This window comes from Scomber japonicus, chromosome 5 (assembly GCF_027409825.1).
Source record: "Scomber japonicus isolate fScoJap1 chromosome 5, fScoJap1.pri, whole genome shotgun sequence".
Taxonomy (NCBI): domain Eukaryota; kingdom Metazoa; phylum Chordata; class Actinopteri; order Scombriformes; family Scombridae; genus Scomber; species Scomber japonicus.
Window position 1 is genome coordinate 25,832,455 of NC_070582.1, and position 13,867 is coordinate 25,846,321.

At 43.9% G+C, this 13,867-nt stretch overlaps 1 protein-coding gene across 1 annotated transcript in view; it reads left to right on the forward strand.

The window, feature by feature from the left end:
* Positions 1 to 12,724, forward strand: part of LOC128358390 (chromatin remodeling regulator CECR2) — a 35,596-nt gene extending 22,872 nt beyond the window's left edge. The window contains exons 8-19 of the mRNA XM_053318644.1: positions 1,722 to 1,814; positions 2,034 to 2,184; positions 3,164 to 3,293; positions 3,384 to 3,421; positions 3,533 to 3,624; positions 3,799 to 3,925; positions 4,697 to 5,073; positions 5,268 to 5,417; positions 5,529 to 6,333; positions 6,886 to 8,968; positions 9,479 to 9,541; positions 9,731 to 12,724. Coding sequence (XP_053174619.1) covers positions 1,722 to 1,814; positions 2,034 to 2,184; positions 3,164 to 3,293; positions 3,384 to 3,421; positions 3,533 to 3,624; positions 3,799 to 3,925; positions 4,697 to 5,073; positions 5,268 to 5,417; positions 5,529 to 6,333; positions 6,886 to 8,968; positions 9,479 to 9,530 — 4,098 coding nt within the window. The 3' untranslated portion in view covers positions 9,531 to 9,541; positions 9,731 to 12,724. The remainder of the gene's footprint in view (positions 1 to 1,721; positions 1,815 to 2,033; positions 2,185 to 3,163; positions 3,294 to 3,383; positions 3,422 to 3,532; positions 3,625 to 3,798; positions 3,926 to 4,696; positions 5,074 to 5,267; positions 5,418 to 5,528; positions 6,334 to 6,885; positions 8,969 to 9,478; positions 9,542 to 9,730) is intronic.
* Positions 12,725 to 13,867: the final 1,143 nt, after the last annotated feature.

Consider the following 13,867-nt stretch of genomic DNA (forward strand, 5'->3'; position numbering starts at 1 on the left):
ACGCTTATTAATTATCTGCACACTGCCACATTTCGCTGTGGCACTGTAGTCTTCCTGGATTTAGGAAACATTTGAACTAGTTCAAACCTCTCAAAAATTCATGAGTTTACATGAACATCTGCCTTATAGTGATGACAAATTTTCCAGAACCTTCAAATTGCTTGTTTTGTTCACCCAATAATCCCAAAGGCAACATAATTCACTTTACATCAACCTGTTTTGCATGACTTAGTAACCTTATGACTCATTATGTCATAAAAGAGTCATCTTCTATCTTGTGCTGGTGCATAGTGAATGTATATATTTTACATGAATATATATCTATCTTTATGTGGGTGTGTGCACACAAGCGTGTCAAATACAGTGTGTGCAGCCGCTCAAATCCTTCCCTCCATGTGTCTCAGGCTCCTGTCACCAGCCATTTCATGGGGCACTGACAGCAGGCAGGAGCTCACCTTGAGGCAGGATGGAGACTCTTGAATGACAGCTCTGCTGTGCTGCAGGATTCTCTCGACCTCTCTAAGTGGTGACACCAGAGGCACTCTATCTTGTGTGTGTGTTGGAGGAAAGGGGGGGAGGGGGGTTTAGTACCATTGGTAATATAGGGAGGAATTGTGCAGCCCCAGGATACACCATGGCCTCACACTAAGACAAGGCAGAGATGGAGTGCTGACAGGAGTCGTGGGGGGCACTACAGATCAGATCATGAACATTTGTCTTAATTTTTATCCTCTCTTCTTTTTTTTTCTCTGCTTCTGTCTTCACGCCCACACTTTCTTTCCTCCCTTTCCTCCTCACCTGCACCGAGACACACGTTTCAAACAGCTGCAAATGAACTTTTAGGGCTCCCATAGTTGTTTTATGGATGGCCAGAAGCCCGATTGTGACACCTCTGAGTGCTGTTTGCTGCGCTGGGCTGACAGTTATTCACATTCCTGCTTCCCTGATGAACTTTGACATGAGCTGCAGAGGCCAGTCCCTGATATAGACAGGCTTTCAAGGGATCTGCTTAGAGCTCTCCTGTGGCTGGCTCTTCCCTCCATTACAGTGTGCTATATCTGGATCACTGATGTGTCATTAAGGTGGAATCAAATGTAGACTGTAGACTACATTTTCAAGACAAATGCTTCAAGATTTTTTTTCAATAAAAACCCTGTGAACAAGTTTCAGGATTATATACCTATTGTTACATTGTTGTGTGGTGTAATTGTTAAACTGGAATAGCATGCCTTTACACAACAGCCTTCTTTTCTGGAGCTAATCATTACATGTGATTAGAAGAGTAATGAGCGACACACAGGGTGTGATTTATTTTCTTTTTTGGCTGGATCTTGGCTGTCACCTCCAGGGAGAGGTGGGGCAGTGAGGGCAGAAGAAGAGAGAGGGTAACTTGGGGGGAGGGGAGAGCAGAGCCAGTGACCTCTCAATACACACAGCTCCTCCACAACTCCCCAGGGCCTCCCAATGTGTTGGCTTGTGTGTGGTTGTCTGTCTTTCTATCTATCTTGAAGACTCAATCAGTTATTTGTTGACTATACAAATTACTGGTACATTGTTCATTTATTTTTAGTTTAAATTGAATAAAAGAATAATTCAAAATAGATGACTGATTTACTTTTCTTTTCTTTTTCTTTTTTTTTACATGATCAGAAAAACAATTGTACTGTTAACAGGCATAAGGAGCAGAACTGAATTTCATGTTCTTTTTATCTTCTCTTCAGGAAAGGGAGCAGAAACAGAAGCTGATGGACCCAAACCCAGTTCGCGTATCACAGCGGTTCTCTGGAAAACACATGAACCAGGAGCAGGATGAGGTGTGTGTGGTTTTTTTTATTGTTTTAGGAATACCATCACATTTTCCAGGAAATATTTGTTTTTTTTTAAGTGTTTTATATTCTAGTATTTTTGAATTTGAGTGGACCAGCTGATTTCTCAACATTCCTTATTCGTACGCACTAGATTGATAAGACAGTTGACAAGCTATCCTCCCCATGAGTCCCAGTAGACTGATGGGCCTGTACATTTGTATTCAGGATAATCTGAATGCCATAGCAGAGGTGGAGAAGAAAAAAGATGAAGAGCTGGACAGGCAGGTCCTACTAGCCGAGCAGCGACGAGAAGAGGAGAGGCTTCAGCAGGAAGAACGACAGAGGGAGAAGATGGAGAAGATCAAAGCCGTGGAGGGTAAGATGGATGATACGTTCATAGATGGAGAACTGTACAACTTGTGTTTGTGCCTTTAATTACCTTGTTATTTTCACATCAAATTAAAATAGATAAGATACAACAGCAAGCTCACATTCTTAAAAATCTATAATGTAATAAAATCTGCAGAAAGGTTACAAAATAAAACTGAAGTTTTGAGCCAAAAGTCAAATATCAAGGAGCAGCAATAATTTCACGCTCTTTCATCAGAACCCTGTCAGCAGCAGGTAGGGGGGCTTTCATACTTTTCTTCCAACTCAGGGATCAAGGGCAGAATGGATTGTGAAGGGCACCCCACGCTCAGTCTTTCACATCTCCATTGCTGAAGTTCGGCTCTTAACGGCTGAAAAATCTTCAGTAGCATAGCAGCACTCGAAGCCTTGTGATTTATGTATAGTACACAGAGACTGTGAGAGGGAATGTTCAAGGCCTTTAATCACAGGATCAGTTCGCTTTTTCTCCCTCCCTCTGATGTCATCTGTCAAGGGTTAATGAACTGCTGATTGTGCTTCAGTGGAGGAGCCTTATTAATATATTATAGATGAACAGCAGGACCTGGCTTGCTCTATGTGGATTGCATATGTGGAATCCTCCCTCAAACATCTTTAATCCACACAGCAGGAGGCTGGCAGGCCTCTTTGCCTTTCATGTTAAAAGATAAAGCAGCGATACATATGTGCTCTCTCTGCTCTGTTCTGCTCTTTTGATCAACTGGGCCTAAGAAAAGATGGCTGATGAATCGTTCCCTTTCTACTTATCTGGGCCGCTGCTGTCTCTGATGGCCAGAGCCTGGTTTTCATTGACCATCCTGACAACCTCAATGGGCAGCAAGTGCAATTTTAAACTGTAACTCAAGGGTCCAAAAAGCAGTTAAAACATTGTTTGCCTCCAGCCTCATGAGACTGGTGTTTTGTTTTTCTTTCTTTTTTTTTAATTGTTTGTGTTCCCCCTATCTTAGAGCGAGCAAAGAGGCGGAAGATGCGAGAGGAAAGGGCCTGGTTGCTGTCTCAAGGAAAAGACCTGCCACCTGAACTCCTGAACCTGGAGCCTTCTTCTCCTGTCCACAGAAGACGCAAGAATAAAGAATTGTAAGAGGCTTTACAAAATGTCACTGTTGCTTTCGTTTCCCAGTGGAAAGACTCAGTGTTGATTATTTGTCCTTTTGTCTGGCATTTCAGCTATGAAATAGATGACGACTACACTGCTCTATACAAAGGTAGGCTTACTGAAATGTTATAGTTTTTATTTCAATCAGCATTGATGCTTGTTCTGATCTGCATTAATGTTTGTCGTAATGTCTGATCTAATCTATTCTTTCCTTCTCCAGTGCTTGAGGTCTTAAAAGTCCATAAAGATGCCTGGCCTTTCCTGGAACCTGTGGATGACTCCTATGCCCCCAATTACCATGAAATCATCCAGGTACTAAATACAAGACAACAATACCCGGCTCATTATAGTAGTTAATGGCATTTGTGTAATATTGTGTGTATATTTGTATGTGTGTGGTTCACCTCCTAACTAATGTATAATGTAACTCAAGTATTATATTGCTTGAGCTCCTAAATTGTTGTATCATCCTTCCAATCCTCTCAGACTCCCATGGACCTGTCCACCATTGAGAAGAAGCTCAGTGATGGGGACTACGTTGCTAAGGAGGAGTTTGTTGCTGACGTGAAGCTCATGTTTGAAAACTGCATTGAGTACAATGGAGAAGACAGTGGTAAATGAACACAGTTGCATCAACACAAACTAGCTCCTCCCCAGAAATCCACCATTTAGAATTTGGCCCCAGTACAAATCCATTTATTTGGGGTATATTGTGACAAAGAAGTACATACAGTATATGCATTTTTGGGGGGTGAGAGGCAGGGGGTGAGAGTGGGAGAAAGAGCAAAAGAAAGGGGGCCAAACTTAGTGCTGTGTTGGGGCCAGGGCCAGGGCTGCCTTGACAGTGATTAATGGGGAGTGATTGAGCTGTGCTCCAGTGCTCAGGGGGATCTGAGCCCTGCAGTGCCAGAGAAACATTCCAGCCCCTAAGCCCCCTGTCTGGAGCCATCCATCCAACTGAATACTTTCCCCAGGGACAGGGGGAGGAGAGTGGTAAGGGGGCCCAGGGTGGAGCAGGAGGAGGAGGAAGGGTTTGGAGGAGCAGGGGTCAACCTATGCCCTTTGACCTGGTCAGTCAGCCAGCGCTGGGTTGAGAACAGAAGAGCAAGTGTGTGTCTCTCAAAACATGGCATGCATATTGGGCTGCAGTGTTTGATTGTAATAGAATGATTGAGAGATGGAGCGAGGAGGTGTGTGTGAAATGGAGGGAGTGCCTGTGTACAATGCAGATGAAAAGATATATAATTTTAGTGTACATTAGTGGATGTGCTACAGGTATGTGATTGATGTGTGGTTGTGTTTATAGGGGTATAGGAGATGTTGCGTCTAAGAACTGTTAAGTGTTTTATCATCATAGGTGATGTTGATGTCTGTCTGTCCCCAGAGTACACTATCATGGCTGAGTCTCTAGAACGGTGTTTTAGCCGGGCCATATTAAAACACTTCCCATCAGAGGACGGTGACACAGATGAAGAATTCCACATCAGCAAAGAAGACAAGGAGCGCAAGGAAAGAAAGCGCAATCGTGGCAGTAAACAATTTGGACCTGAAAGTTTGATTAAGGCCACTGAGCAAGTCCAACGCAAGCATAACCTCCGGGGGGGCAAGGGCAGCACACACTCAGAGGAAGAGGACAGCAAGCCAGCACGACCACCTCCTCCTCCTCACTGGGCCAATGGCCCCCATCACCCACACAGTCTGCCTCCAAACCAGCAGCACATCCATGGAGAAATGAGGGGCATGTACCACCCAGGGCAACAGGTATACACACCATAACTTATCTTTTTTTTTTAATGTTTTTCTTTATTTTCTGAAATGTAACCACTTGTCCATCTTGTTATATTAGTCATGTGAACACTCTTTTTATTTATTTATCTTTTTGAATTCTGTCTGAAATGTAAGAGAAAAAATGCATCAATGAATTTTTTTCTCTTTTATCTCATTTTATCTTACAGCTCCCTCGTCACCCTGGTCCCCATGGTCCCCACGGTCCCCACATGTATGCTCATAGGATGGCCATGGATCCCCGCTTCACCTACCCAGCTCACATTCCACGGCATGGAGACCCAAGCTTGAACCGCTTGCCCCACAATTTTAACATGCAGGTATATAAGCCTATTTACACTTTCTTTGTATACTTTTCCAAACCTAATTATAACAAGTTTTACCAAAGCTGATTTTTTTTTTTTTTTTTTCATTCCTTTTTTTCCCCCCAGCATCGCATGGTGGAAGGACCTCACATGGGTCCTAGGTATCCAATGGGTCCTGATCCTAATCAACTTCAGCCTCCACACCAGCACCCTTACATGGGTCCAACTCATGGCCCATCTTTGGGCCCTCGTCCAGTGGCCCTCCAGCCTGGACCTCCTCCTGAAGCCAGCATGTACCCATCCCACCACCGTTCGGAGGGGCACACCATGCACCCCATGGGTAACAGATACTCAGGACCGGAAGGGCCACATCAGCACAACTACACAGGCTTGAGGCCTCCTGGTATGGGCCTTCCCAACATGTGGACTGGTATGAATCACCAGGGTCAGGAGAGACCCGGTGGAATGCGCATGCAGGATCCCAACATGGTCAACCAGCGCAACTGCAGTTATGGTGGAGTCCCACCTCCAGTGGGACATAAACCATGGCCGGAAGCTGCCGGATATCCTCATCCTTCTCATAATACCCAATACCAAATGTCTGCAGCGGTCAGTCCTCCGGGGCCCATGTCCTCACGTCCCCCTGTACCCCACCCAGACCCCTCTGGCAGGACACGCTTGGCTTCCATGCTGGAAAGCCCAGAGATGCTGGCCCTGCAGCAGCTGTCAGCCTCTTCTGGACCCCCTGCTGGTGCCCCTCATCAGCACATGGGCAACTTTCAGCAGCCTGGGCCCCCATCAGGAATTGGCAGCATCCCAGCTCACCCCTCCCAGCAGCCTCCCCCTGCCCCTGAGGTTCAGCTGCTGCGTCCTGCCAGAGACAATGGGCCAGACAGCCAGCCTTCCCAACAGACAGACACGCAGCCCAAAGGTAGACCTGACCTTCTCTCTCAGTATTTCACCAACCGTGGGTATTCTGCATGAAGAAACCCACGCATAGTCTAACCCTCCTCCTACAGTACATTTCTTTCTAGACTGTAGTGTCTCAATATGTTAATTAATGCACCCCCCCATCCTTGTCCTTCCTCTGTGTCATCTACATTTTGCAATTTGATTTTAATTATTTTTCACAGTAAGTGGAAAATTGAATATTCATTAGTTTAGTGAAATTGCTGGATGCTTTTAGGGTACAAAAGAGATGGCATGGCATCAGTTAAGCTTCACTAGCAAGTCTACAAATGTGTTTCCGTCCCCACTTTAAGGGAATGAGATGCGACAGATTTTTAATTTATTTTGTTTAAGTAATGTACAAATCTAAGTTTGTTGCGTTTTGGATTGCTTTTTACAATATTTGACATAGTACACAGCTTAATACAATAGTATTGACTTTAAGCTTGTTCTTGTAATACTAGTCATCAATGCTAACCTCCCTTCAAGTATTCTTTTATTCTAACTTCTCTTTAATTATTCTTTATGTTGACAGGCACAACATCAGAGAACAAAATGGCTGCCAAAAACATTTCAGATGAAGCTTCATCACACAATAACACTGTTTCAATTAACCAAGAGCACCCATCCATCCCTAGCCCCACAGGACACCACAGTGGGTCAGCAGAGGGAATGTCCAGCCCCTCAGCCCCTAACTTGGGGAGATCACAGGAGAATCTGTCTGGACCAGCGCTCCCACAGAGTTCAACAGAGTGCCACAAGCAGGAGGTAGATGGCCAGGGTCACTCTGCCAACCCCTGTCCCCCTCAACACAATATCGCCACTACTGTTTCAGCCCAACTCAACACAAGTAATAGCTCCTCTGATCCCACTCTACCCAAAACCCCTCAGCATACACAGAGCAGTCCTCAACAAAAGGTTCTGAGCCCTGCACTTCTTGCCCAGAACGCACCACCATCGCATGTGGCGGCATCTCAGAATTTCACTCAGCAAACATCAGAGAACAACTTACCATACATGCAAAGTGAACAGCAACAGAACATTGAAAATCAGCAATCTCAGAGAACTCAGAGCACCCCTCAGTGCCACCTTCAAAGCTCTTCCCAGCAGATGACCCAGAACACACAGCAGCACAATTCTCAAAGTCTGCCACCTCCTCATCGTGTCCCCCAAACTAGCTCTCCTCAACGTCCTACACAGAACAGTCCCATGCATGGGATGCCACAGAGCGCAGCACAGGGAGCCCAGCCGGGACGCCCCCACCCAGCCCCTCTCACCTCTCTGCCTCCTAGCCACCCTGCCCCACTATTACCCTCCCAACCTAGCCCAGCAGACCATGGAGATCAAAGGCCTAGTGAACCTACAAGTAGGCCAGACACAGAGGGCACTGCTGTGCCTCCTCAGCACAACATGATGAAATTTGGGGGTCCAAATGGTATTTATAAACACCAGGCTTTTAGCCCTAATCACAATCAAACCCAACTGGTGAGTAGTAACTCAGGTATGCAGGCTCAAAGAGGGCCAGCACCTGGGCACAATGCAGCCATGCCTCCTCACTCCCAAGGCCAGGTAAATGGAGCCGTAGGCCCTTTCAGCATGGCTAACCCTCCACATCCACATTACAGCCAGACAAACATGACCAGACCCATGCCTCAGTCTGCTCACCACCCTTATCACAACCAGGCCATCAACCCCCTCCACAATTCTGCTCCCCACCCCACCTACCATCAGCAAGGAGGCCCTGCCTATCCCTACCACATGCCTGGACAACAGCACCCTCAGGCCCACGCCAGCATGTATCCACCTCCTCAGTACCAGCAGCAACACTATTACCCCCAACCTCATCCCCAAGCTCAGCCCCATAACCAGGCCAACAGCAGAGGGGGTTATCCCCCAGAGGATTGGCATCGGTCCCATTATCAGCCTCGCCAGCCGATGCCACCCAACGCCTACCTACCTGTAGCCAGTGCCCGAGGCAACACTCTCTCAAAAGAGAGCAATGTGTCGCCGCTGGGCTCCGAAGGCTCCAGTGGTGCTAGTTTGGTTTCCCCTGCCCCCGTGTCTGAAGCAGGGCCACATCCTGGAGGCCCAGAAGAAGGGAAGTGTGAAAGCAGGGAGCAGGGCAGTGGAGGCAGCAGCAGCGCTGGCAGCCCAGCTAAGAAAGTGCAGACTGACGGGAGCTCAGAGCGACCTGACAGTCCTAAAGAAATCCTGGACCTCGACAGCCATAATGCTGCTGCCCGCCGCCGTAGCACGCAGCTACCTCAAAACCCACCTGCCTCTGCTGCACACATGCCACCTGGCTTCATGTATGACCCTCGCACTGTCCACCCTGGGATGCAACAAGGTGGCATTCATCCACCTCACATGATGTCTCAAATCCGTGGAGTTGGCAATGGAAGCCTTTACCCTGGCCAGCCATACCCAGATCAAGGACGTTACTCTACACAAAGACCTCACCCACACCTGATGGAGGCTCTGCAGCGGCCACAGCAGCTGCCCTACTCTCCGGGTCAGACACGCATGGCCATGTACCGACACCCCCGGCCTGGTGGTCACTTCCAGGGCATGATGATTCAGCAGAGAGGCCTGGCACCAGAACACTTTCTACACCCAGGGTAAAATAATTAATCCTGATATTAATATCTGTATTTGTGGTCATAAACATAGGATCTTTTATATAATTGTTCTTGTTTTGTCTTTTTCACAGTCAAAATGTCTTTTGGTTCAATTCATAATAGTTTAAATCTAGTATTTGTGTTTATAAAGGTGAAGGAACTCCAGATATAGTAGTGAGAGTAAGGTTGCCAGTCACATGCAAAAGATGGGTTTGTGACCCAAAGTGAGCAACATATCTGGAGTCAGTTATAACTGTATACACAGGCTGTTCACACTAGTTAAAAACATAAGTGAAATCTTTCTCATTTTTCCGTCACTAATGTATTTTGACCTGCAGTTGTAGAGTGATATGTTTTGGCTATGATCTTACTTACCTCATCACCTTCACTACATGGATTAATCAATAAAATAATCAACAGATGAATCAGTAATGTAAAATAATAATGTAAATGATCATTTGCAGATTTGTCTCTGAGTATACTGACATTCTTTGTGGGGTTTTTTTCTAGGCAACAGATGATGGCTGCGCCAGGTGGGCCAAGCAGCAAACAGGGAGTGTGACGACCATCACAGTAAGTGAAAATATCTTTTGACTTTTGTCTCTGAACTACTTAAAGAAGGTTCTAGCAATTTTCTTTTCTTAACTCTTAGTTAAACAATTTGTGCCTCAGGTATATTCCTTAGAAAATGACAATATATTCATCCATCTTAATCCTACATGTGCTCCTATGTGTTACTTACTGTTCTTCTTCTCCTTTCAGGCATGTTATTATCAAAGACCATCCAGACAAATCAGTGAGCCAAAAGGGAGAAAATGTGGGCGTGCTGACTGGGCTAATGGAGACTATAGAGGGAACTCTTGGCTCCACATACAACCCATACTGATTTTCTTACACTGGACTAAACTTTTGCCTCAATTTCGCCGACCACTGAACTTCAAGATCCATCCAGGCAGCTGTTAGTATCAAAATGATAATAATGCTGAATGTTATTGAGCCCCGGAGAACAACTTTTTTTCTTTTCTTTTTTTGGGCTTGCCCTTCTCCACATCAGAGCATGGGGCCAGATACAGAGCAGCTCTGTAGAGCTGGTAGAGATTCAATGACTTGCTCTAAAACACTTGACCTGAACGGTTGCTTCCCAACATGAGTGTTTGAACTTGGATCCTTCAGAAGAAGTGCAGTCTCTTTAACCACTAGGCCAACCTGTCAAGCACAGGGGACACTGCCTTCAAGAACACTGGACAGCCCTTTCCTCTTTAAACAATCGAAATACGGATGGATGACCACACTGACTTGTAGTCCTTATTGGAACTGATATCTACTGACAGAGCCGAGGAAGACTGTTGTTTTTACTACTATTATCTGTTCCAACCTTATCTTTTATCTCAGGTGTAGAAAAGGAGGTACTATGATACTGTCACCCTAACCAAGTCAACTCACAGGCCCCTTGCAATTGCCTTGGTTTCCTTTGTGAATGTATGAGTGAATGTTTAGATGATAAGTTAAACGCAGCATAGCGGCTGCTTGTGAAAGGACAAAAAGGTAAACCGTCCTGAAAAAGGCCCTGTTACTGTCCATTTCCACCCCAACTCTAAGTGTTTATCTAGTCCTGGAGTGAACACACAGTATATGCATCTTTCAAAGCTGCCTTCATTGTTAAGAATGTCTTTGACTAGCAGAGGAGGACCGGCAAGGATGGCGCTATTTGGATCTGACTATACCTGACTCTCTGTTATGCACTATGGTTTTCTTAGTCTAGATGTCCTGGAATTGAGTGGCCTTGGATAGTCTTATTTGTAGTCTATGCTTGTTAACATATATGTATGAATATATATAAAAATATATAAAAATATTATAATATTGATATTAGTAATTACAACCCTTCACTGTAGAGACTTACCTCTTGTACCAGGTAAGGGAATTCTGAATTTCTCAGATGGTGACATGTCCTGCTAGCTGGTATATGCACATACACAGAACAGACAGATACCACATCAAAACCTGTTGTTAGTTTTTATTTTGAAAATGCATTCCACTGACAATTTTGTAGCTTTAGCGCTTTGTCCAGTCACAGCCCTGCCCTTTTTGCATGGTTTCCTCTTTGAGCCGCTTCCTCTTCCCCATGTCAACGTATCCTCAGGGTGTACAGTTTCTATATTACGGGTATTTTTCTGAACTATTTGAAGGAGGAGCAGCGTAAAGAAAAATGGGACTGCATTCGTGGCAAATGGATCCACCACAGTTTCACGTGAAGAACTTTTAAGGTTCTGTATTCGTTGTCATTAACAATATTTTGCTCAGCACACTGCCAACTGTTAAACCCCTATTTTTTTTTTTTTTTTTCATCCACGTTAATCAGTAGTGAGATTGATCTAATTTGAGTTACTCTACATTCCTCTTAATTTGATACATACCATTTGTCATCACTATTGATTTGGGCTTTCTTCTGACACCAAATGCATTCTCTCACAACTGTATGTGGATTTTGGAAGTTTTGTCCCACACCCTATCATATCAATTTTGCACCTGTGAGCCCCACTTGTGCAGTTTAGTGATGGCAGCAAATGAATCTACCTCATCTTAGCCAGCCAGCGGCATTCTACAGAGTCCCTCCACTTCTTCCCTTGCTCTGCCAGACTCCTGTAGGTCAACATTTTATGACCAGTTGATGATTTTAGCACCACTTCTAGTTTTTAGGTTTACAGAATTGATCATAAAATGGCCTTACCATCCTGGGAGAAAATCTTACGTTTTGTATTGCTGTGCCAAATTACGGTACTGATTAACCTTCTCAACAAGATGCTGTGATGGGATTATTCAGCCGTCAGTTTAACATTGACTGCAGGTGTTCTTTTCTGGCAGGTATCTTTTTAAAGGGAGAGTCTTTTTTTAACGTCATCATTAGAGTGTGATGACCGACATTATTACATCTTATGTCTAAAATCTGTCTAAGTTGGTCTCTTTAGTTGTACAGGTTGCATGCTTTCTTGCCTACAGGTTGTTGAGACTAGACAAAGTAGGCAGTATTCCAGTCTAGGGTCTGTTATAGGCTGCATAGAGTTTGGCAGCATTATAATGTCCTTAGCAGTAGGTACCTAAGGCATTGTAAGGAAATATTTGTGGAAGGATGACGGAATAGGAAAATGCTAGAAGCTGTGAGACAATTTTATGTGGAATTGGAAATAGGGGGAATTGTCTCAATATTTAGTGAGCCTAATAGGGCCGCTTTGGAGGTAGTGTCTTCACTTGTGCTGTCTAATGTATGAAGGACAGTGTTGTTTTTAAAGGTCTGTGAGGTTGTGATATTGTCTTATGGTGTACAGGTGTGTTTGTGTTGCGTGAGTGAGTGCGTGTGTGTTTCTGGTGTGCAGAATCGGCACCAGATGACTGGAAGTGTGCATTGGTCTCTCACTTTTACTCTGCTGTCATCTCTCTGCACTAGTGAAAACCATTTAGACGTAATTAAATGTGAACCATATTTATTTGCTCTTTTACAGATTTTTGTACATTTTTGGACTTGTTTTAATATAAATGTGTGGTGTCTTGTTTCCTTTTCCTTGATGTTGTTTTTTTGTTCTTTTACGCAGTTGTCTTTTACCTCAGTAGCATGGTGGCATTGGAAAAAAAGACCTGTAACGTTTCATTTTAAGTGACGTTTACAAGTTCTTACCTGACTGACATAGATTATTTTGGAAATGGACTGGAGTATTTTCTATACTGTACATTTCTTAGAAATAAATAACTTTTCTCGAAGAGTTTTATTGTCAATTTTTTGCTTTCTAGTCTCATCACTATTATGGCTGATTATTGTCTCTCTCCCTTGAATTTGATTTGAAACTTGCAACAGTCATCCTGGAATTAACACTGCTGTGAAAGAACGGATATAAAATGAGGCCCTGCTATTAATGGGACTGGTATCTATAATCCCCTGAAATAACTGAAAGGACAAAAGTAATGAAATGCAAACATACAAAACAAGAGGGCCACTGCAAGACAATGCATTAATCTATTGGAGCGCCTCATGCTATCACCTTCAATTAGTGCTTATCCTCTTGACGAAGACTCCACAGATTGTCTGCTGCTCATCAGACCCTTCTCTTGCCTGCAGGAGTCAGTAATGTGATGGTAACGTCAGTGTGAGATGCAACATCACAGCTCCTCAGGCTTTCTTCAATGGCTCTTTGTAAGCTTGTGAGTAATATAGTCTTTTCTGTTGGCCTAATTGGCAGTGGAAAAAATGCTGATGAGGCATGTAATTAAGGTGCTTTAATTGAGCCTTATTAAGAAACTAAGTTGTATGACAAATACTAAGGGTGGGGGAAGGCAAGACACATAATGGTAAACAACCATCTTAATTGGAAAAAATAGCATTGCTTCAATTTTCAATGCATTCATCTGATCTGCTTTTCCGGAAAGAATCTTAATTTCTGAGGAAACATCAAGGATAATGATGGAAATAAGTCCAGGACTTATAACATTATTTCCTGACAAAGTCTAATGTAATTTATGTTTTTGTGTTTTTGTATTATATTAATGTTTTCAGTAAACAGAAATTAAACTTTTAGTTTCTATGGGAATGTTTGTGGAGGTGAAATTCTTCTATTTTACTCCCAACAATTTTAGAAATACTTGTTTTTTGACGTCTACAATTGAACCATTGTCAATATTACGGTTATATATTATCTCAGTGGTCATTCCTTCCATCATATGAATCTTAATGTTATTTGGAAAAAACAAAAATCAGAAGTTGTTTATTATTTTACCTGAAATATCAAGTAACTGTCTGTGGAAACTTGTTTTCATCCATTCAGGTTTAACTGGCCCTTAATGACTGATACACCAAGCAGGGCCCCTGTAATTTGTAGATTATAACAGAGGTGTCTCAACATTGTGGCT